Raw genomic sequence first — 22,029 nt, forward strand, 5'->3', positions numbered from 1 at the left:
CTGAGTCTAACCCACAGGCTACTGTTTCAAACTCTACAGAAAGTCCTCTTCTTAAAGAACCTTGCCCTCGGGATGCCTGGGTGGCTCAGTGAGGTTGGACGACTGCCTTCGGCTCAGGTCATGATCCCGGAGTCCCGGGATCGAGTCCCGCATCGGGCTCCCAGCTCCATGGGGAGTCTGCTTTTTCCTCTGACCTTCTCCTTGCTCATGCTCTCTCTCACTGTCTCTCTCTCGCAAATAAATAAATAAAATCTTTAAAAAAAAAAGAAAAGAAAAGAAAAGAAAAAAGAACCTTGCCCTCTCCAACCCCCCAATGCTTCTGGACCCTCTGGTTGTTACAGGCAGAGGTATGATGAAAGGTGTGTGTTGCTGGTGAAGTATGTTTTTTGTTTTTTTTTTTTTTTTTTAAGATTTTTTTTTTATTTATTTATTTGACAGACAGAGATCACAAGTAGGCAGAGAGGCAGGCAGAGAGAGAGGAAGGGAAGCAGGTTCCCTGCTGAGCAGAGAGCCCAATGTGGGGCTCGATCCCAGGACCCTGGGATCATGACCTGAGCCGAAGGCAGCGGCTTTAACCCACTGAGCCACCCAGGCGCCCCCTGGTGAAGTATGTTTAATGAATCCGAAATGGCCAGGACTTGAAGAGAGCTTGAGAGCCAGCCTAGTAACTCGTCTTCTGGGGGAAGCCCTCTCTTAAACTGTTTCTTAAAGTGATGACCTTTCAAGAATCTGCAAAAAAAAAAAAAAAAAATCTGCAAGACAGGAATCAGTGATTCATCTTGCCATCAGTCTAGCTTCTCCAGCATGAAGGACCTTCTTCTGAAGTCTAACTAAAAATCTCTCCTGTTGGCAATTAGTTTATTCCCTTCCCTTTACCTCTCTCTACAGCGGAGGGGAGGAGGGGGAGAATAAAGGGACTCATGTTACATCGTCAGGAAATTGTTTCTAACCATAGCCAACCTAGGCAGAAATGCACCTGATTTTTAAAAAACAAGAGGAGGAGGAAAAAAAGCAGTAGAATTTTTTAATGCACAAATTCTGAAAGTTGTTAGGATCACTACTAAATCCCACCCAACCCCCAACCCCCTCAGCCCAATAGGAATTTGTTTTGTGGCTTTTCTGACAGCCCAAGGTCAGCCTTTTGTTAATCTCAGGTCCCTCAGCGGAAATGGCTACCAGGGAGATAATCTGGCTTCCACTGGGTCACTGACTCCCCTCCCTTTTCTTTCTTTCTTTTTTTCTTTCTAACATTTTATTTATTTATCAGAAAGACAGAGCATGGTGGGGAGGGGCAGAGGGAGAGAGAGAGAAGCAGGCTCTCCACTGAGCAGGGAGCCCTGATGTGGGCTCAGGGGGCAGGATCCCAAGGCCTGGGATCATGACCTGAGCTGAAGGCAGACATTCAATGGACTGAGCCACCCAGGTGCCCCCGCTGCCATTTTCTTAACTGTGTTCTTCAACCACTCAGACTCAAAGCAAGGCGCCACACAGCAAAATACTTTCTGAAGTCAACACAATAAACTCGTATATAATGTTAATCTGGATTAGCACCCACAAAACGGCATGACGCAACAGGCTCTACGAAGTTTATGATTTTCCTATTTATCCCTAAATAGGAATTTTCCTACATTACTCAAGTCAATGAGATGCCATTTTGGCTAAATAGTAATCTCACTGCTTTTAGAGTGCTCCAACTCCAAAGGAATCACGTGGTTCCCTACTCTGGGATTTAACTAAATACTGGGTATTACTAGGATTCCAATCTTCACTAGTATTAGCAAGACAGATTAGAAGAGTTTTTAAATCTCGATTTGCATAAATTTTAATGTGAAGAAAATCTATTTCTATAATCTACATGTTTGGTATTTAACACATTTTTCCTCTTAGGGCCAAATTTTGGTGGAGGCAGGGGAGAGAGTGTGGTATTACATAACATATATTCAGAGCGTGAGGAGGGTGCTTAGGGTACCCTGTAACGGAATGCAGCGACTCAAGGGGGCACTGTGGCATTTTTTTTTAATTCCAAGGAAAACACAGCAAGACGTGGCAGGTATCACACTCACTTCTACTCTTAAGTTGTTTGAACCTGACTACTTAAAATGCAATGGACAGTTAGGTATTCCGTTTGACCTATGGGCACCATGAAAAAAAAAATACCGAAGATCATAGAGCATTATGAACTAATAGAGTTTGTGTGACCCTATGTCCTAAGCATTGCTTTCCAAGGTTTTGCTATGGTTTGGTTGGGAAACTGGAGGTTAGATTAACCCAGGGAATGATTCCAATATCTGGTAACTCATCCATCCTCCGTCTCAGTAGTGTTTGAGAAACTACATATCCGGCTAATAATATGTGTTCTTTTTTAGAGGAGAAAAAAAGGAACATTTATTTTCTACCAACAAGAGCCCCCAGAGGATGCATCCACAGAGGTCACCCTGAGACTATTCAGCCTGGGAGAAAAGCCATCTGGCTTAGAATCTGATAGGAAGTGAAAGGCAACATATTATGTCAGTGTGGATTCCCAATAAGACAGGGACAAAAGAGCAGCACACATTATTACATGCTACGAGGATCTTAATACAGCGATGAAGACCAGGGAAAATGACAGAACTAGATCATTCCAACCCCCACTTGGGGTCTCAGAGTGTGGCTTTGGTATATTTAGAGTTTTAAAGTTGGAATGCAAGCATTAACTCCTTTCATTCGAGTCAAAACAGTCTTCGAACATGTGGAGCCCTGCTTAAAAAGAATGATGTTCTTTGACCCTGAAAATCTAGATATGGTCTCCTCCTAAAGAAGCAGTGCTCCTTGAAGAAATGGCTGATTCCGGGTCTGGGATTATAAATGGACAAGATGAGCAGGAAGGATCCTGTCAACCAGACAGCCAAGCAGCATGGTTCTGTCAAAAGACCTGGGGGCCGACCTGAAGAGGCTCCCACTGCCCAAATATAGTACAATTTGAGCATCAATAAGGGTATTAACTAAAATGTACTAGGTTTTTAGAGAAAGCTTTTATTTTTTTCCCTTTGAAAGTCTCAAAAGGGTATGGAATAATAGGTTAAGGTTTTCTTTAGGCTTACTGGTAAAATATATCAAGATAGTTTACTTTTTTTTTTCAAAGATTTTATTTATTTATTTGACAGAGATTACAAGTAGGCAGAGAGGCATGCAGAAAGAGGGGGAAGCAGGCTCCCTGCTGAGCAGAGAGCAGGATGTGGGGCTCCATCCCAGGACCCTGAGATCATGACCTGAGCCGAAGGTAGAGGCTTAACACACTGAGCCACCCAGGCACCCCAAGATAGTTTACTTTTCAATTGGACACCCCCAGCTCTTCTCCTAATAGACCTCTTTTCAGGACTTCATGTGTTACATAAAAACAAATAAGCAAACAAAAAAACCTTCACTGGTCACCATTAGAGAATGACAGATCAACTCGCCATTGGGACAACTGATAAACAACAAAACCAAGTATATTCACCCAGGTCACAAGTACCACTGGGTAAGCAAATCATGTATGAGGGAAAGTTTCTCTTTATAGAAATATTCCAGCTAATGAATGAACAAGGAGTGATGGCATGTAATTATTATTGCAAACCCTGATGAATCACTGAATCCAGGTGTTAGATATTCATGGCTGCTGACATCCCAAAAGACAGAATCAGCCAGACATTATCTGCCTCTTGCTGGAAGAACAAATGATCAATTATAAAGTAATATTGCAGAAAAAAAAAAGGGGGGGGGTGGGGGATAGGAGTATGGGAAGCCTCTAGATCCAAGCGCTGATCTACTGGGAATACAGAGGACTACATTACAGGCAGTCAGACAAATGTAGTCTGTAGGATGAACTAGTTTCCGTAACAAAAAATTAAGAGTCTTAAAATACAGATTGACCCATAGCTCCTATTTAAAATAAACCACTAGAAAAACATGTATGAGACAGCTGGAAATCTGAGCACTTAATGGATATCTTATACTATTAAGGAATTATTATGTTAGGTATAATAAGGACTCCTAAAAAAAAAAAAGCACAACATCATTATCTTTTTTTAAAAAAAATCTTTCAAAATACTGTCAGAAGAGTGGAGATTCGGGTTGTATATTTAGCCTACATTTTGGAGTAGATTACAACCTACTTATGAGAAATAATAAATCTCTCTTCCCCAGGAATACGCTTCTTTAAGAAACACACACACACATACACAGAGAAAAAAGAAAGGTTCACTGGGAACTTTGAGAAAGTAGAAACATTATCAGCAACTCAGTTTCCTGTCTTAAAAATGTCAAGTTGGTAGAGCATGATGACCAAGAAGATAATGACCAGTAACCACTGCTGAACAATTCCCCAGCCCCTCCTGTCAACACACCAGGAAACCATCACAGTTGGCTTGAGTCTATGGTCCCAAATCCTAGCAATTCCAAATCACCTGCAACCTGGAAGCTTTTCTAAAGAAAAAAGTCTATTATTAGAGGAGCTAGGGAAGTCCAGTTGAAAAGTGTAACTATTTTGAGTTTATGTTAGTTTGAATAAAACCTCCCTGTTATTCCACGTCTAATTCTGAATCGTTCAATGGGAGAAAATAGCAGCTTCCTCTAAAAAGCCAAGTTGGATGCATTTTAAGGATTTACTCATGGTTCTTAAATTCTCTCAGCACCCCAATTCCTACAAATTTCAGAGTATCCTTGGATCTGGAGGTCTATCTATACAACTCATACCTTTTCAGCCCTTCTACCTGGCTTCCATTAAAAATACACATGACCCTTCAGAAAGCCGTGAGCAAACCGCCCCCAACAGCACACTAACACTAATGTGTGAGGCACAGGCATTATCGTCCCTGCGACACTTCTCAAGGCTCACAACTGTAACATTCAGGTGACATTCTGATGCATCTTTACTGTTTAGCAACTCTCTTGGTTCCTCAGACTCAAAAATCTCAAACTTGGTTTAGATTTCTCATACCCTGGGATTTCTTGTTTAAGAAAAAAGGCAGAAAGAAAGAAACTTACAGGTAACTAAATATCCAGAAACTCAGAATGAAGGAAAATGTTCCTTAAGCCAGTAATTTTACCAAAGTTGTGATCATTACAAACAGCTATTTCTTTAAAGAGACTTACTGACCAAGAGGAATTCTTTAAAGGGTTGAAGGAAAACATGTGTTTACTGTGATCAGGACACAGGATTCTGCAGAACCAACACCCCCACCCCAAGAGCCACCTCAGCGTCTGACATGCTGGGCTTTGTGCACCTGGTGGTGGCAGAGCCTCTTCTTAAACCACTGCTCAAACACATGCGAGCCAACTCAGGACGTGCTGGGTGAACACGAACTATTCACGTGCAGCATGCTTTCTCTCAGAAATTCCACAATGTTCTCAGTATATCAGCTGATACACATATATGTAATATAAGGAACGAAACTGTTTTATTCCCATTTTATATACAGAGAAATCAAGTCAGGGACAGGTTAAATTATTTCAGTGAGGTCACAGAGTGACTCACCACAATTTAAAAAAAAGAACAAATATGTAAAACTCTGTTCTGGTTTAGACTTAACACGCCCTTGCTATTTACCCTTCCATGCGTGCTGTCAGTTCTATATCCCCTCCAATCCTGTCCAGTAGGAGCCATCCCGCACGTTCATGTCGTTTTTGCATTAACCACTCCTTGAGCACCTACTTGTTCCAAGCACTGTGTCAGGCACCGTGCTGAACACAAAGATGATGGGACACGAAGAGGTTAATACCTAGAGGACTTATACTTTTCTTATGAGCCAGGCAGTTTAAGATAATCTATATAAAGAACAAATGACTTTGAGGACTCTTCCAGTAAAGACAGGTTTTCCATAATCATATTAAATAGATTTAAAAATTTTAAGTATGAACAACTAAGAACAGAACAAGCCTTAAAAATGTAGCATCCTCTGCTATTCTCATTTCTCTAGCTCTACAACCACATTTCTGGGTTCCAATTCACATGTCAAGTCAGACAGCAGTCATACTAAGCCGAACTGGTATCTAGAGTTTTATATCCTGGCTTAGTAATCAGGTTTGAGATACATAAATATGGGGAAAGTACATGTATTATGCATCTGTAATATTTTTAAAAATAAGCCAGAACTTATTTAAATAAAATACATGAGCTATCTACATTTTAATATCCTCTAAGGAAAATAAACCACATTTCATTCTACTATGAATCTTTTGACTAAGCAGCTCATTTAAGTCTGTTTCAACAATGTAAAAATAGAGCAAACACACTAGAAACATCTAGAAGCCGTCATACAGTAGATGCATAGAGATCTCCACGTTTAATGACTTCATACCTACCGTAGTGTCATTGCTGGTAACATAAACCAGGACATCAGAGGAGTTCCTGCCATTGATATACCGGTAGCAGTTCCAGACACAGCTAATCAGGTAACCCTGTAAGTTAGTAGTGATTATTAGGTCTCTGATTTCCAAACTTCAGACAATTTTCAGTCCCCCCACAAAGAAAACCGTATTACAGAACTTTTATTTACTAACTTGTAAGTGCACATAGTAACTCTACTAAATCAAGAACTCTTTACAATTACAAATGTTCGGTATATAACTTTCTGGTAGCCTATTCTATCACAGCAGCCCTCCCCCAAGATGGTAGGCAGTGGTGGAGGGGACAAGGGAGAGCAGGAGAAAATGTAGCTGGAAGGCACAGTTGCCACAAACACTTGCTGCCCTCAATGTCACAGATCAATCATTGTGTTAACCCATTTTTCATCACATTTTTTTAAGATTTATTTATTTATTTGACAGATAGAGAGACCACAAGTAGGCAGAGAGGCAGGCAGAGAGAGAGAGGGAAGCAGGCTCCCCGCTGAGCAGAGAGCCCAATGCGGGGCTCGATCCCAGGACCCTGAGATCATGACCTGAGCCGAAGGCAGAGGCTTTAACCCACTGAGCCACCCAGGCGCTCCTCTCATCACATTTTTAATCTCCGTTTTCAGAATTTTTATTCTACATGATTATATATGATGAAACTAATCACATTCAAGTTAGTTTTTAAAAAACATTCACAGCATATAAATTTGCTTTGTGGTCAATAGAGAATACTAAATCATCTCCATCTTCACACTGAAATATCCAGAGAAGACCATTAAAATCAATGCCCAGAATAAAGCCAAGGATAAAGCACAAGTTCATGGGAGACGTGCAGACTATGAGCCTCTTGCCCTTCCACTCTGAGCACCTAGGAGTGGATTAGAATTAGAGGACGTCAAAATCCCTTTCCCACTTTATACTTTTTTAATAAAAAAATGTAAAGACGTGGAGAAATTGGAACCCTCGTTCGCTGTGGGTGGCAATGTGAAATGATGCAGATGTTTTGGAGAAGTCTGGTGGCTCCTCAAAGGGTTCAAGAGTGACCGTATGACCCAGCAGCTCCACTCCTCCGTGTATGCCCATGAGAAAGGAAACATGTGCCCACACGCACTCTTGTACCCGAATGCTCAAGCAGCGGTATTCCTAAGAGCCAGAGCGGGGAAGTGACTGCAACGCCCATCAACTTATGGTCAGCTAGACGAAATGTGGTATATTCACGGGGTGGATATCGTTCGGCCGTAAAAAGGAAAGAAATCCTGATACATATACAACATGGACGAACCCTGAAAATATGCTAAGTCAAAGCAAGTCAGTCCCAGAGGACCACATATTGTATAGTTTTTGTTGTTTTTTTTTTTTTTTTTGACAGAGAGACAGTGAGAGAGAGCATGAGAGAGGAGAAGGTCAGAGGGAGAAGCAGACTCCCCAGGGAGCAGGGAGCCCGATGTGGGACTCGATCCCAGGACTCCAGGATCATGACCTGAGCTGAAGGCAGTCGCCTAACCAACTGAGCCACCCTGGTGCCCTGTATAATTCTATTTATATGAAATGTCCCCCATAGACAAATCTATAGAGAGATAAAGTTGATTAGTAGTTGTCAGGTGTTGGGGATCTGGGGGTGATGAGGATGAGGGATAATGGCAGGTCATGAAAATGTCCTCAAGTTACCCTGTTTACCACAGAGCTGGGTTCACACAACTCCGTGAATATACTAAAAACCACTGAATTGTACCCTTTAAATGGGTAAACTTTAGGATATATGAATTACATCGCAACAAAGTTGTTCTATAGCAAAGAAGATGTTAAAGGACAAAAGGAATGCCTGTCAACATTTCTTGACATTTCTTGGAAGACTGAGGTAAAATATTCCATTGTATACTCAGAATGCTGTCTCAGGCTGCACTCATCCTTGATGGTGGTTATTTCTCATATTTAGATATTCTGTGATGATGTGAAGATGAAAATGTGTAAAATGGTACTTTATGAAATGTTTCTGGACAGCAATAATCCGAAACTGGGTATCAGCAATGACAAAAAGAGAGACAGGAAGGGAGTTATTTCTTGAACAATGCACATAATATGTTCATTTTACTCAAACCTTCAGTTTACTCAATGCCGTCATTCCTTTAGTGAGAAAACAAGAACCTTAGACTTTCTGAGAACTTCAGTACAAACGAAAACAAATGTTTGCACGTACTCATTATGTGTTCTGTGAGAAGACTACAGGCATCCATGATTTTAGCAGTGAGCAGTAGCTACTCTTTGAGGCCAGGTGAGACCTCTGCACTTGACAGGTCCACAACGCAAGTGTTAAACGGCAGAGGGGAGGCACCTGGGGGCAGAGGCTTCACAAGCCCAGCCAGCATTCTCAAGGGTTCCTGACACCACCATGTGCATTCGCTTACTGATCACGGCAGGGGGGGGGAGAAACCCTCTGGCCTATTGTCTCTAAAAACCCAGTAACTTACGTCAATGACCTTCTTTCTTTCTTGACATTTCTGTCATCTTACTCAATTTCAAGAGAATTAAATATTTAGTATGTTTCCCAAATAAACATGCAGTGACAAATCGTCTCTTGGTTTGGGCTCGTAAGGAATCCGTGTGGTGATAAACTTTATCAAACAGTACCAGGGAATTTAGGTCACTACTGAGACAAGGGCGCATCTCCTACAGGCTAGAGATAGGTCTGTATTGTACCTTTCATTCAATCATTGTAATTTAGTGTTTTGCAATTTATAAAAGCACCACGGGGCAGACACTGTTCTTACTCACAACCTAACCCTAGTACCTAGAACAGGGCCTGGCACATGGGAGACCCTTAATAAATATTTATTTAAAAAAAAAAAAATGAATGAATGATGCGTCTTCTCAACCACTTGTACACTCAAACTTCACAGTCACCCCCACAGCATGTTTTCTTAACCATTACTGCTGGTTATTAAATGAAAAAAAAACAAGGCTCTGGCCACACGGACAGAAACAGCAATGAGAGAAATGAACTCTGACTCAACATCTCAAGGTAAAGCATTTCTAAGACAAAGGAAAACGCTTACAAAGTTAAAATGCCTCCAAGAGCACTAGGAGGTTCTGGCTTCTGCGCTGGTAATGGCAGAAAGTAGTGTGGTCAACCAACCAACCTTCCCACATGTGAAAATGGTAAAATCTGCAATAAGATATACACGCAATTTGAAAGCATGAGGGAGGGACCAAACAAGCAGAAATTAAAGAAAAGTCTGCCTTAAAAAGAAAAGAAAAGAAAAAAAAAGTCTGCCTTTGGAAGACAAATTGTCAGGAACAGGGGTTTCAGAGTTTGTGACCTTTTGCCAGGTAGGGCAAGGGACCGTATTCAGGGCCCACGGAGAAGCCAGAAGGTTGGGGTGAGGAGAGTGAACTGAAGGGGCAGGAAGCCTCAATATGCACGTATAAAATCCGCCCCCATCCCGAGCACTGAGCAACACAGTAGGAGCGCGTTCAGTTCATGCGGAAAATGCTGACTCAGACGACTCCCAATGGATCATCGTTTTACTCCTCTTCCTATTATCTGCTTCAAAAGACTATTCTCTCTAAATGCAGCTTCTTTGAGCTTATCGAAGCTTGGCTGTTTAAGAACTGGGTAATTTTAGGCCAACATAAAGACAACAAAAGATGTTAGGAATTAAAAGTTCAAAGTATAGTAATAATTTAGAAACTTTCTACTTCATAGCAGCACACAAGCACCAAGTGCAGTTATGTTTTTATCATCAGGTTCACAGAGATGAAAAAGAGCCGGCAGCACTCAACTGCTGAGGGCGTAGCAAACAGTGCTCTTGGGGTGCCGGTCACCTCATCTCGGGGGGAGCCGTCGGACACCCCAAAAGAAGCTCTCCAATTATGCACACCCTCTAATTTTAAGAAATGTTGTCTGGAAGAAATACCTGCATAAGTATATGAAAGATGTCGTAAAAAAAAATAATAGCACTACTGAGTAAAAAAGCAGAAACCATCTTGATGTCCAAAAATAATTTATTAAATATTGATAAATTCATATACCAGATTGTGAGAGAACACTGTTCAGACTATATTACATTGTAGGGGCCCCTGGGTGACTCAGAGGGTTAAAGCCTCTGCTTTCGGCTCAGGTCATGATCCCAGGGTCCTGGGATTGAGCCCCGCATCGGGCTCTCTGCTCAGCAAGGAGCCTGCTTTCCTTCCTCTCTCTCTGCCTGCCTCTCTGCCTACCTGTGATCTCTGTCAAAAAAAAAAAAAAAAAGACTGTATTACATTGTAAAAACAAATTACAGAACAATGTGCATACATTGTAACGGCAATTGCAATATCCAACTCACTACCTAAGGTGGTGAATGTATTCCCCTCCAAATGGATTTTGGAATAACCCTTGGTTGGCCTGCGGGAACGTGGCTACTATTTCTCTCTCACACAGGTAAGAGAAGAAACGAACTATTAGGCAATCAAAAGGCAGTTCAGAAATCTAAAGCAACATAAAGAACTAACAAGTTTGCTTACTTTCTTAGCATTCATGAATACATTTAACAGTATCTAGGCTGTAAGTAAAATCTTCACCCTTACCTTGAAAGTCAAGATAATGCTGATGAACAGAAGAATAATAAGGACCAAACAGGTAGGATTCACGGACATGATATCATCTCTGTAGGGAAAATTCGGAGGCTGCAAATAAAAAGTGCCTTGTTAACAAATTTCATTAGTCATTCCAGATTAGACCCCTTAGGCATTAACCAGATATGCTTATTAAAAAGCAATCAGTTGAAGCAGACAGTTATTATTTAATTATTATTTATTTATTATTAGACCACTACACACTTCCTAGCCCACTTCTAATGAAACAGTGACAGCGTGTAGAGAAAGGCCAGTGTGCTCGTAATTCCGCAGTAACTCGTGAAAAGTCAAGTCAGAGAAGATTCGCGAGACTTGGAAATGTAACTGTGCCCTCCTTACTGCACAGAAAGTCAGAAGTCAGTAGTTCTCCATCTACCTGTGACACTGAGATTCACTGCAAATGGCGGACCAACTAAGGGGCTTGCACAGGGCAAGGAGGGAAAACCTACTAAAATAGTCTTATTCATACAGAGCATTTTTTTTGCTGATGTTACTTCTCAAGGAGCAGAATCTTTTACACTAGTAGGTATTTATAGCATTTAAAAAAAAAAAAGAAGAAGAAGATCAAGTCCTACCATCTGGCCACATTGATTAACTATCAGGTCAAAGGAAACCTTTTTAAGGAGGCTCCGAAACGGCTCCTGTGGTTGGGTGTGGCCAGACAGACCGCTGGAAGCCCTCCACGTCCCCAGCCTGGAGCATGGTGCATGGACAGCACCCCCAGCTGCCACATCCCCCTAACCTCTTCCTCATCATCCAATCCAACGGCTTTGGACTCAACATTAGCAGTATTTTGAAATGTAACAAAGAGGTTCCAAATGTTAAAGGAGAATGGAAAGAAACTTCTCCTCCCCACGGTCAACATCACCTAATGGTTTTCAATCTCCACTTACTTTGGGCCAAAACCCGAAGAGATAAAATCTGAGTCATTCTTTGTGATCAGCTCATGGGACTGGTCCTTCCCCTTACAGACTGGAAGGGTTTGCGTACTGTTAATCTTACAGGTAAGAATAAAACAACTTGGTGTCAACTTGGTGTCAATTCCTAAGATCAACACAAACCATACTGTTACTATGTCTAATTTAAAAAAAAAAAGGGATTAAAGTGGAAGTACGTGGGTCCTTCCACAAAGACCTCCACACTCTTTCCCTCAGAAAAGTGAACACAGTTTCTATGTCAAGAGCTGTAAAACAGAGGCGCAATTTATTTTAACTGCATTTTACAAGACCATGCATGAGGAGAACAGGCGTTCATGTGAAGGGGGTGCTCTTCCCCCACCTCAGGTAAGCGTCCCTTCAGACATGGCGGCCTGTCAGTGGGCCTCGCTGTCCACGCAGCTTTACCTTCATCCTTAGGCAGCCTCATCATCCGTGGGCCTCACGCCTTCAGCTCAAACTGCTTTTAAAGTAGAACATACTGAAGACATTCACTTGGATGATTTGGTTTGTAATTACAAATAAAAGGTGGTGATTTTATTTCATTTTTGTACTCATTGTGCTTACTATCAGCATCACCAACATCATTTTACCACCGGTGGCTCTAAAGCAAATGAGTATGAAGTGACTGAGCAGCGTGGGGTATGGCAGAAAGTCGAGGTAGCCATCTGAGTGTTCTCAAGGCTCGCCTGCATGTTCCATGCTTTCTGCTGCTTCTAAGTCTCCACAATACACAGATGGAGCAAACAACACACGCTTCAAGGGATCACAAGGCCGCCACAGGGCTTTTCTTGGCGTCTCCTAACTTGGCACCGCCCTTTCCTGGCTCCTCCTGTCACAGGCTATGGGAAGGTCATGTTTCCTCCACATGTCCAAGGTTGATTGGAGGAACCCGGCACTGGGTCATCATTAGAGAATAAAAACACAAGTCCTTAAAGACTGAGGTCATTCTCCTAACTGCTCGTCACATAGCAACCCTCTCAGGCAGAAACACTCCAGCTCTACCATAAGAGAGAATATAGAGTAGCACACGGGAAATACACAGTATTTTTTTCTCGACACTCTAGGATACCAAAACACAGACCTGTTTTCTAAAGCAAAGGGAAGCTGTTGCTAACAGCTTAAGAATCACAATCACAACAGCAGTGGCAACAGAACACTTTTAAGGAGCAAAAAACACTAGAGGCTTTTCATTCCACTCCTCTAGGTCTGCTGAGTACTGGATATGCGACCTGGGCGTGCCAGCCGTGAGATCACAAACTCGGCTGGGGCCATTCCTCCCTGCCCTCCCTCCACCCCTCCCCTCTCTCTTTTCCACTGAACTTCCAGCCTCCCCTGTCCTGTCAAATCCCCAGCCTTGAACCTCCCGTCCCAGAAAAACCCTGCTCCATCCCCCATGCGCACAAACAATGCAAACCTTCAAAGAGTCAACATTCTCTCCCTTTGAAACATGCTAAGATTTTGAAGAAATTAAATTTTAAGGCACAGTCACAATCTTAACAAAGGTGAGAGATACAAAGGCACAGAGGATTACATTCTCCCCCAGCTTCTGAATACCCAGTTACCCACTTTTGCTCAGATGGTCACAAAGAACATTTAACAGAAAATGAGGCCTAAAGAGATGCTTGAGCAGGAAAGGGGTTCTATGGCCAAATAAGTTTGGGAACCAGTGTACAGTACAGTTCCACTTTCTCCGTACAAGAGCAGAGGCCAAAAAACGATCCTCTGCTGATAACTGAGCAAACTACATTTTACAAAAGTAAGAATTAGTAACTAGTTTGTAATGTGCGTAGGTACATCTAATACACTCATCGCAGCACCCCCCTTATCAACCTCAAGAAGTTATGTTGTTCCAAAAAGCATTCTAAGAAACCAGAAACCTAAAAGATAACACTAAAAAATCTCTAATCAGTAACTCAGATGCAAGTGGAAAAACACAAAAATTCGTGTGTGTGTGTGTGTGTGTGTGTGTGTGTATGTACACACAACCAGATCCTGAAGGGAACAGTGATGGGGATGGCCACATACCAGCTGTCGTATGTATTCCTGAATGGAGTTTGGATAAACAAGCACAGTGACGGCAACCAAGGTGTTGAGGGCAAAATCAAAGATCTGGTAACAGAAGAATGGGATGATCCAGGCAGCACGTTGCTAAATATGAGAGAAAAGATGATGTTGTTGCATTCAGTATCATAAAATATTATTTTTTCCCAACTCAGACAAATTGTTTCTTCCTCTGAAGGGAAGAGGAGGACAAGACATTCAATAAGCCAGGTCCTGAGGACAACTGGTCAACCACACTGAGGAGCTTAACCAACAGGCCTCTATGAACACTTCTGGTTTTCCACAGAATATTAATATGAGACTGAAACTTCAAAGGCTCTTAGAGGAAACTGAGAATCACTTTTTCCTTCTCACAAGTAGCTGCCCAGGCTACAAGGGTAAGGGACCAAGGAGAAGGCACAGCCCCCTAATTCAAAGCCGATTACCTTGTACGCTCCGTAAGTGGCCATGGCACATATCAGGATCATGAGAAGAGAAATTGCAATCGCAATGCACATGTCTGCCAAAGGGTTAGGAAAGAAAGAGGAAAATCAGTAGGAGATCCATTGTTTTCACAATTTCTGTCTTTCCTCAAAGGCATTTTGTTTATAAAACCGTTGTAAGCGAGAATTTAATATTAAGTCGAACACCCAGAGCTCTTCTGGAATTTGAAAAAGTTAAAAGTTAATGGATAGAAAATGTCCAAAAGGCACTCTCCCTAAATCACATAAGTGTCTACAGATAACATGCTGACTTGCACATAAGTTTATTTTGAAAATGGGAAAGAGATATTGGATACATATGTTAAAAAAAAAAAAGTTTGGAATTCTGGTTCACTGAATGAGATATGTAATAAATCAGGTAGTTTTGAAACATGAGTGTCTCACCTGTATTTTATAAACTCATTATTAAATAGTTATAAACTATTAAGTCCTTATTAAAATCCTCCACGGTGGGGGGGCACCTGGGTGGCTCAGTGGGTTAAAGCCTCTGCCTTCAGCTCAAGTCATGATCCTAGGGTCCTAGGATTGAGCCCCGCATTGGGCTCTCTGCTCAGCGGGGAGCCTGCTTCCCTCTCTCTCTCTGCCTGCCTCTCAGCCTACTTGTGATCTCTGTCTGTCAAATAAATAAATAAAATCTTAAAAAAAAAAAATCCTCCACTGGGGGCACTAGGATAGCTCCATCCGTTAAATGTCTGCCTTCAGCTCAGGTCATGATCCTAGAGTCCTGGGATTGAGTCCCACCTTGGGTTCCTTGATCAGCTGGGAGTCTGCTTCTCCCTCTCCCCTCCTCCCACTTATTCTGTTTCTCTCTCAAATAAATATTATCTTTAAAAAAGATTAATAAAGCCCTCCACTGGCTTCCCATCTCATTTAAAATATCAATTTCTTATCACAGCCTTTATGTCTGTATTTCTTCTAGAGCATGTCTACCTCTCCAATCTTGTCTCTTACTTTCCTTCTTCCTACAATCCAGCCACACCACTTGGTTCCCTAAGTACAACGAAGAGAACATCCCATCATGGGGCCTTGCATCTGCAGTTCCTGCTGACTAGAGGCAACATCACTCATGTTTTCACGGGAGTAGCTCTGCCTTTTTATTTGTTTAAGATTTACCCTCTTGAGGGGGAGAGTACACACACAAGTGGGGTGAGTGTGGGGGGAATGGGGAAGAGAGGGAACCTGACGGGGGCTCGATCCCAGGACCCTGAGATCGTGACTGGAGCCCAGGCACCCCTAGCTCTGCCTTTTTAATCATTCAGGCCATAGCTCAGACATCAACATCTCCAACAGCTCTTCCCTGAGTATTCTAGGTAAGGCAGCCCTCACACTTCCTCCCGAGTTGGTATCGTGTTTTTTTTTTTAAACATTTTATTTATTTATTTGACAGAGATCAAAAGTAGGCAGAGGCAGGCAGAGAGAGGGAAGCAGGCTCCCCACCTAGCAGAGAGCCCAGTGTGGGGCTCGATCCCAAGACCCTGAGATCATGACCTGAGCCCAAGGCAGAGGCTTAACCCACTGAGCCACCAAGGCGTCCCAATGTCGTATTCTCTTTATAGCACTTATCACTACAATCTTACGTCTGTTGTGTATTGTCTGTCTCCCCATGCAAGAACCCTTCTGGGGGAAAGAACTCTCTGTATCTTGTTTACTCCTACAACCCAACACACAAAAGGGGACAGATGCCCACCATAGTGGCCACTAGCCACAGGGAGGCACTGAGCACTTGCAGCAGGCTCAATCTGAATTAAGATGTGCTGTAAAATTAAAATGTACTCCAGAACTCCAGCTCCTGATTTAAAAACAAAAACAAAAAAAAAGTGAAGTATCTTATTAATAATTTTTGTATGATTACATGCTAAAATATTTTGGATATACTGAGCTAAGATAAATTTATTGAAGTTAATTTCACCTGTGTTTTTAAATGCGGCTGCTAGGAAATTTTAAATTCCATTATGTGTTTGTGCTCTATTTCTATCTAACAGTGCTGATCTGGAACAATGCCTGCCATCACAGCAGAGACTAAGCGAACATTTATTCAAGAGGTCATGTTACCGTATCTTTAGGGATTCAGATGACGACACATGACTGGGGTTCCCATGTGGGGTGCTCACAAAAACCCACGCTGTAAAGATCTGTACGGTGCGGACAGTGGGCCGAGGCACTTCACAGACACCTCTTTTAGTACTCCTGATTCTGAGGCAGACCTGTTCCCACCAAGCACACTGCACAACCAGGCTCGGAGCTTATATGACTTGCTGAGACAGCACTTGCATCAAAAGGCCGAACTTGACTAATCTTCGCTTGGTGGATTTCAGATCTTTGCCTCTTTCTGCTAAGACTCTGAGGCTTCTACTTCAGCTCTGAATGCTGACCAATGACCTAACCTGGCCTGTCACTTCCTACAAGTATTTCTCCAAAGGAAAACATTCCACTTCTAGAACCTTCCTCTCTGTATCCTCAGCTTCAGAGATGAGAGGACATTTTAAGTAGGAGGTCTACATAAAATGCAGATATATCAAAAAAGACCATTCGCCATCTTAAGAAAAAAAAAACAACTCGAAGGCTCCTGAGATTAATCTACAGATTTAGTGCAATAAATTCATAATGATGCTGGTCACTTTAATTAAAGGAATGAAAATCTGGGCGCCTGGGGTGGCTCAGTGGGTTAAAGCCTCTGCCTTTGGATCAGGTCATGATCCCAGGGTCCTCGGGGCTTGATCCCCTCATCCCCATCCCGCGCATCCCCATCCCGCATCAGGCTCTCTGCTCAGCAGGGAGCCTGCTTCCTCCTCTCTCTGCCTGCCTCTCTACCTACTTGTAACCATAGTCTGTCAAATAAATAAATAAATCTTTAAAAAAAAAAAAAGGAATGAAAATCTAATTCTCAAATAAGAAAAAAAATATATATATCACTCAGAGGGTGATTAGCCCTAGCTAGTACTTAGAAGATCATGGTTTCTGCGGTGTCTGGGTGGCTCAGTGGGTTGAGCCTCTGCCTTCGGCTCAGGTCATGATCCCAGGGTCCTGGGATGGAGCCCCACGGCAGGCTCCCTGTTCTGCGGACAGTCCGCTTCTCCCTCTCTTTCTGCCCCTCTCCGCCTCTCGTGTCCTCTCTCATTTCCACTCTTTCTCTCTCTCAAGGAAATAAATAAAATCTTTTTTAAAAAAAAAAAAAGGTCATGATTTCTTTCAGAATACATACATATTTTGTCGTTAATAATTTTTATGCTACATTAACTTAGCTTTTCCCTCTTATGAGGGAAAAGATACCTACAAGGAAAGTTAATGTATGCCTCACAGCATCCTCGCAGATCAGTGGGGGAATAAACCCAAATGCATTTTCCATGCAAAACGAAGCTGACCTAACAACCCCTTACAGGCAAAGGGCAAGCCTCTCTGTAGGGAGCCACATATGTAAATAAACACGGATGCATTCTATTGCCTTCGTTTGCATGTGAAGCAATAAAGCAGTGAGGGTTATCAGGTTCTTCCTGCCTACAGAAAGCTATGACCAGAGGGGGATGTCCATCGCCTGCTTTATTTCCCAGCTTCATAGATATGCTTTCTTTCCTCACTGAACTGGGCTGTTGTGTTATTTCATTTAATCCCTAGAAGAAACCTAAGAGATGGGGCACCTGGGTGGCTCAGTGGGTCAAAGCCTCTGCCTTCGACTCAGGTCATGATCCCAGGGTCCTGGGATCGAACCCCTCATCGGGCTCTCTGCTCTGTGGAGAGCCTGCTTCCTCCTCTCTCTCTGCCTGCCTCTCTGCCTACTTGTGATCTCTGCCTGTCAAATAAATAAAATCTTTTAAAAAATAAGAAATAAAAAAAAATAAAAGACCAGCCACAGATAATAAGTACTAATATTATCCCCATTTTAGATAAGAAAAAGATGGCTCAGAGAAGGCAAGTAATTTACCCAAGGCTGCCCAGCTAGTAAGTGGGATATTCTTCCCAAGTAGTCTAACCCCCCAGTCAACTCTCTCAGGCAGTATAGGGCCCGGCTGGGAAGGAGGTATCACACAGAGTGACCCAGGTCAAAGTGCAGGGAAAGCCACACAGCAGCCCTCCAAGGAGCTGGACATCAGTATGTACTTGCTATGTGCAAAACCGATCTGAATTTATAGTGACCTTTGAAACCTGCATTCAGGCAAAAGTTTACTATTTTCTTGCCAACTGAGACAGTTTCCAAATTCTGTACAAGCATATTTTATAATGAGAAAAACATTAATTTAGGGGGGCCTGGGTGGCTCAGTGGGTTAAAAAAGCCTTTGCCTTCGGCTCAGGTCATGATCTCAGGATCCTGAGATCAAACCCCACATCAAGCTCTCTGCTCAGTAGGGAGCCTGCTTCCCCGCACTCTCTCTGCCTGACTTTCTTTTTTTTTCTTTTTTTTAAAGATTTTTATTTATTTATTTATTTGACAGAGAGAGAGAGAGAGAGATCACAAGTAGACAGAGAGGCAGGCAGAGAGAGAGAGAGAGAGAGTGAGAGAGGGAAGCAGGCTCCCTGCTGAGCAGAGAGCCCGATGCGGGACTCAATCCCAGGACCCTGAGATCACGACAGGCCGAAGGCAGCGGCCCAACCCACTGAGCCACCCAGGCTCCCTCTGCCTGACTTTCTGACTACTTGTGATCTCTTTGTCAAATAAATAAATAAAATCTTTTTTAAAAATTTTAATTTAAAAAAAGAAAGAAAAACAGTAATTTAACAGAAGCCAGCCCATTTAGAGGATATTTGCTACTTCACAGATCTTAAACAAGACAGATAGGTAGACAAACTCAAAGCTGTATTCAAAAATTTTAAATATTAATATAACCACAAAAATTGATATGACCTGCATATCCTAAAGTAAAAATAAACTCCAGAACTAAATCTCACATAATCATAATGTTTAAATGTACATTTTTCTGAAAGAAGAGAAATTTATTTTTTTGAAGATATTTATTTGACACAGAGAGAGCATAAGCAGTGGGAGCTGCAGAAGGAGGGGGGAAGCACCCCCAGGGCTCAATCCCCCAAGATCATGACCTGAGCTGAAGGCAAACACTTAACCAACTGAGACACGCCCCGTCAAAGAAGAGAAATTTAAAAGGCACAAATAAAGTTGTAATAGGTATCCTATTACCCAGCACAATGACACACTACTTACAATTATGAAAACGTTAATTTGAGATGAGGAAATTTTCAATATTCTGTTCGTACAAATTATTATACCAACCACACTGACCAGACTGAATATATGACAAGCATGTGAAATCCCTTAGGTAGAATCAAAGTGTAAACTGAATAAAACCACAGAGCGGGTTAAGTTAAAGCAGGCTCACGTGCCTTCTCTCCTAGCAAACGAGAGCACTGGTTGATTCCTCTGAAATAATGCATAGGGCACCATCGTGAACATGAGTTACTCTGAGGGATTAAAATTCCTTTATTTTTATTTGTCTTATTTATTTTTTAAGCAGGTTCCACACCCAGCATGGAGCCCAACACAGTACTTGAACTCACGACCCTAAGATCGAGACAAGAGCTGAGATCAAAAGCTGGACGCTTAACTGACTGAGCCACCCAAGAGCCCCTAAAATTCATTTTTAATTCATTCCTTTTAATTACGTCATGTAAATGAGGTTATTACTCTAATAACAAAGTAAGGATTTTTTTTTTTTTTACAGGAAGTTGAATTTACTGGTGGGCATGAATATGACAGGAAGGGGTAGTGCCAAGGTTCTCATGAGTGCAGAGCCCTCCATTTGTCCAAGGGACCACAGTTAGGGATGTATTTGACCCCACAGCCATCTGGGATAAGCCGCTTTTCAGCCACCATGTCTTCAAATTCATCTGTATTGAACTTAGTAAAGCTCCACTTCTTGGAGATGTGGATCTTCTGGCGGCCAGGGAACTTGAACTTGGCCCTGCATAGGGCCTCAATCACATGCTCCTTGTTCTGCAGTTTGGTATGGATGGACATGATGACTTGGCCAATGTGGACCCTGGCTACTGTGCCCTGGGGCTTTCCAAAGGCACCCCGCATACCTGTCTGCAGCCTAAATTGGAGATAGCCATGAGGTCAGACCCCAGCATCCACCAAAAGGGCTGTCTCCAAGGTCCCTTAGGGCAACCCGTACAATCAACAGGCTGCATACACTACCGAGGAGCCTACTGTTCGCAGCCATGGCACACTGGGCGCCCATAGAAAAAGAGCACAGCCGGCTTAATTGGCTGCAGAGAAAGTATGGATTTCTACGATCAGTAATAGTACTGTTCACTGACAGGGACAACCTTTACTTATTCTTCGCACAAGGAGCTCCCAGTAGCAATCCAGTCCGAGCACGCTGTCCTCAGCTGTTCCCTTAATTAAATTCCTGCTTTAATAATGCAGTTCTAATTTGAAAAGGATCCTAAGAAAAGCTACACCACAGGCCACAAAAGGCTAATTAGACCATGTTTTCTGATACTTAGTCAATCATTGAAACAGAATAGGCATGTAAAGGAGTTCTCTGAAATGCCTTTCTCTTTCTTTATAAGTCACTGTATTGTCAATTATTGGTGAGACACAGTATTTTTTTCCCAAGTAATTACCCAGATCTCCCATTTCTTTCTTCTGCTCCTTTCCCCCCACTTTTTCCTATTTGAGCTGGGTTTCTATCTCTTGTAACTGAAAGTGTTCTCCTAATGCAATTTGCTATAGTTCCTGAATATATTAAGAACAATCCCTTTTTGTCTATCATCAATGTTCCAAGTCATTTTCCCAATTTATTTCTTTCAACATTACTATGCTGACCTCTGATACAAAAAAAGGTGTATGTAGGCCTTGTTGGTATGTATGTTTTCATATGATCCAAATCATTTCTTGCATTGTTGTCTCTTGGCCTTAATGTCATGGAATGCCTTTGTTTAAATACCCTTATTTCTAATTTCACTTTCCCTTATATCTCTTTGATTTGGTTCTTCTCCATAAAACTTGGAAGCTAGCTAGATAACTACTTGATTGATGTTCCCATCTTACTTCCTTAGTCATAAGTCATTGTTTCGTCTCAAGTTTCTCTCATTTTTGGCCACATTCCTGGCACCGCAGTTTATGAAAACAAACACTATCTGGGGTCTATTCTCACTGTTAGGTCTAAAGAACTATTTTCAGATGGATCTGCAGCAACACTATGAGCTACTGACCCAAATACGAAGCTCTGAATGCCCACAGGGCCAAAGAGAAAACACAGGTCCTGCAAGTCCCTACTATAGGGTTCCCACGTTCTGAGACTGAAAAGCTTGGGGAGGAGGATGCAATTAGGCACTAGTTTTATTCCATTAAAACAGAAGAGAGGTTCTAATACACTTTTTGTTATGTGTGTGGCAACTGTTTACAACTTTTTATTGAAGCAGATTCAGACGGGAAGAGTTTTTTGGTAACCTTGCTAATTTACAACTTTATTCTTTTTAATTTTTTTTTTTTTAGGGTTTTTTTATTTGACAGACAGAGATCACAAGTAGGCAGAGAGATAGGCAGAGAGAGAGGGGGAAGCAGACTCCCTGCTGAGCAGAGAGCCTGATGTGGGGCTTGATCCCAGGACCCTGAGATCATGACCTGA

General features: G+C 42.2%; 1 protein-coding gene, 1 non-coding gene and 1 pseudogene across 2 annotated transcripts in view; all 3 read right to left on the reverse strand.

The window, feature by feature from the left end:
* The window catches only part of LAPTM4B (lysosomal protein transmembrane 4 beta), a 78,373-nt gene that overhangs the window by 14,108 nt on the left and 42,236 nt on the right, over positions 1-22,029 (reverse strand). Inside the window, exons 3-6 of the mRNA XM_047725852.1 lie at positions 14,390-14,463; positions 13,929-14,051; positions 10,918-11,016; positions 6,322-6,417 (exon numbers count right to left, since the gene is read on the reverse strand). Coding sequence (XP_047581808.1) covers positions 6,322-6,417; positions 10,918-11,016; positions 13,929-14,051; positions 14,390-14,463 — 392 coding nt within the window. The remainder of the gene's footprint in view (positions 1-6,321; positions 6,418-10,917; positions 11,017-13,928; positions 14,052-14,389; positions 14,464-22,029) is intronic.
* Positions 20,132-20,634, reverse strand: LOC125097807 (60S ribosomal protein L10-like; annotated as a pseudogene).
* Positions 20,535-20,668, reverse strand: LOC125099539 (small nucleolar RNA SNORA70). Its single transcript, XR_007127252.1, has one exon. It is a non-coding gene; the product is annotated as a small nucleolar RNA SNORA70 (small nucleolar RNA).

Source organism: Lutra lutra, chromosome 4 (assembly GCF_902655055.1).
Source record: "Lutra lutra chromosome 4, mLutLut1.2, whole genome shotgun sequence".
Lineage (NCBI taxonomy): Eukaryota > Metazoa > Chordata > Mammalia > Carnivora > Mustelidae > Lutra > Lutra lutra.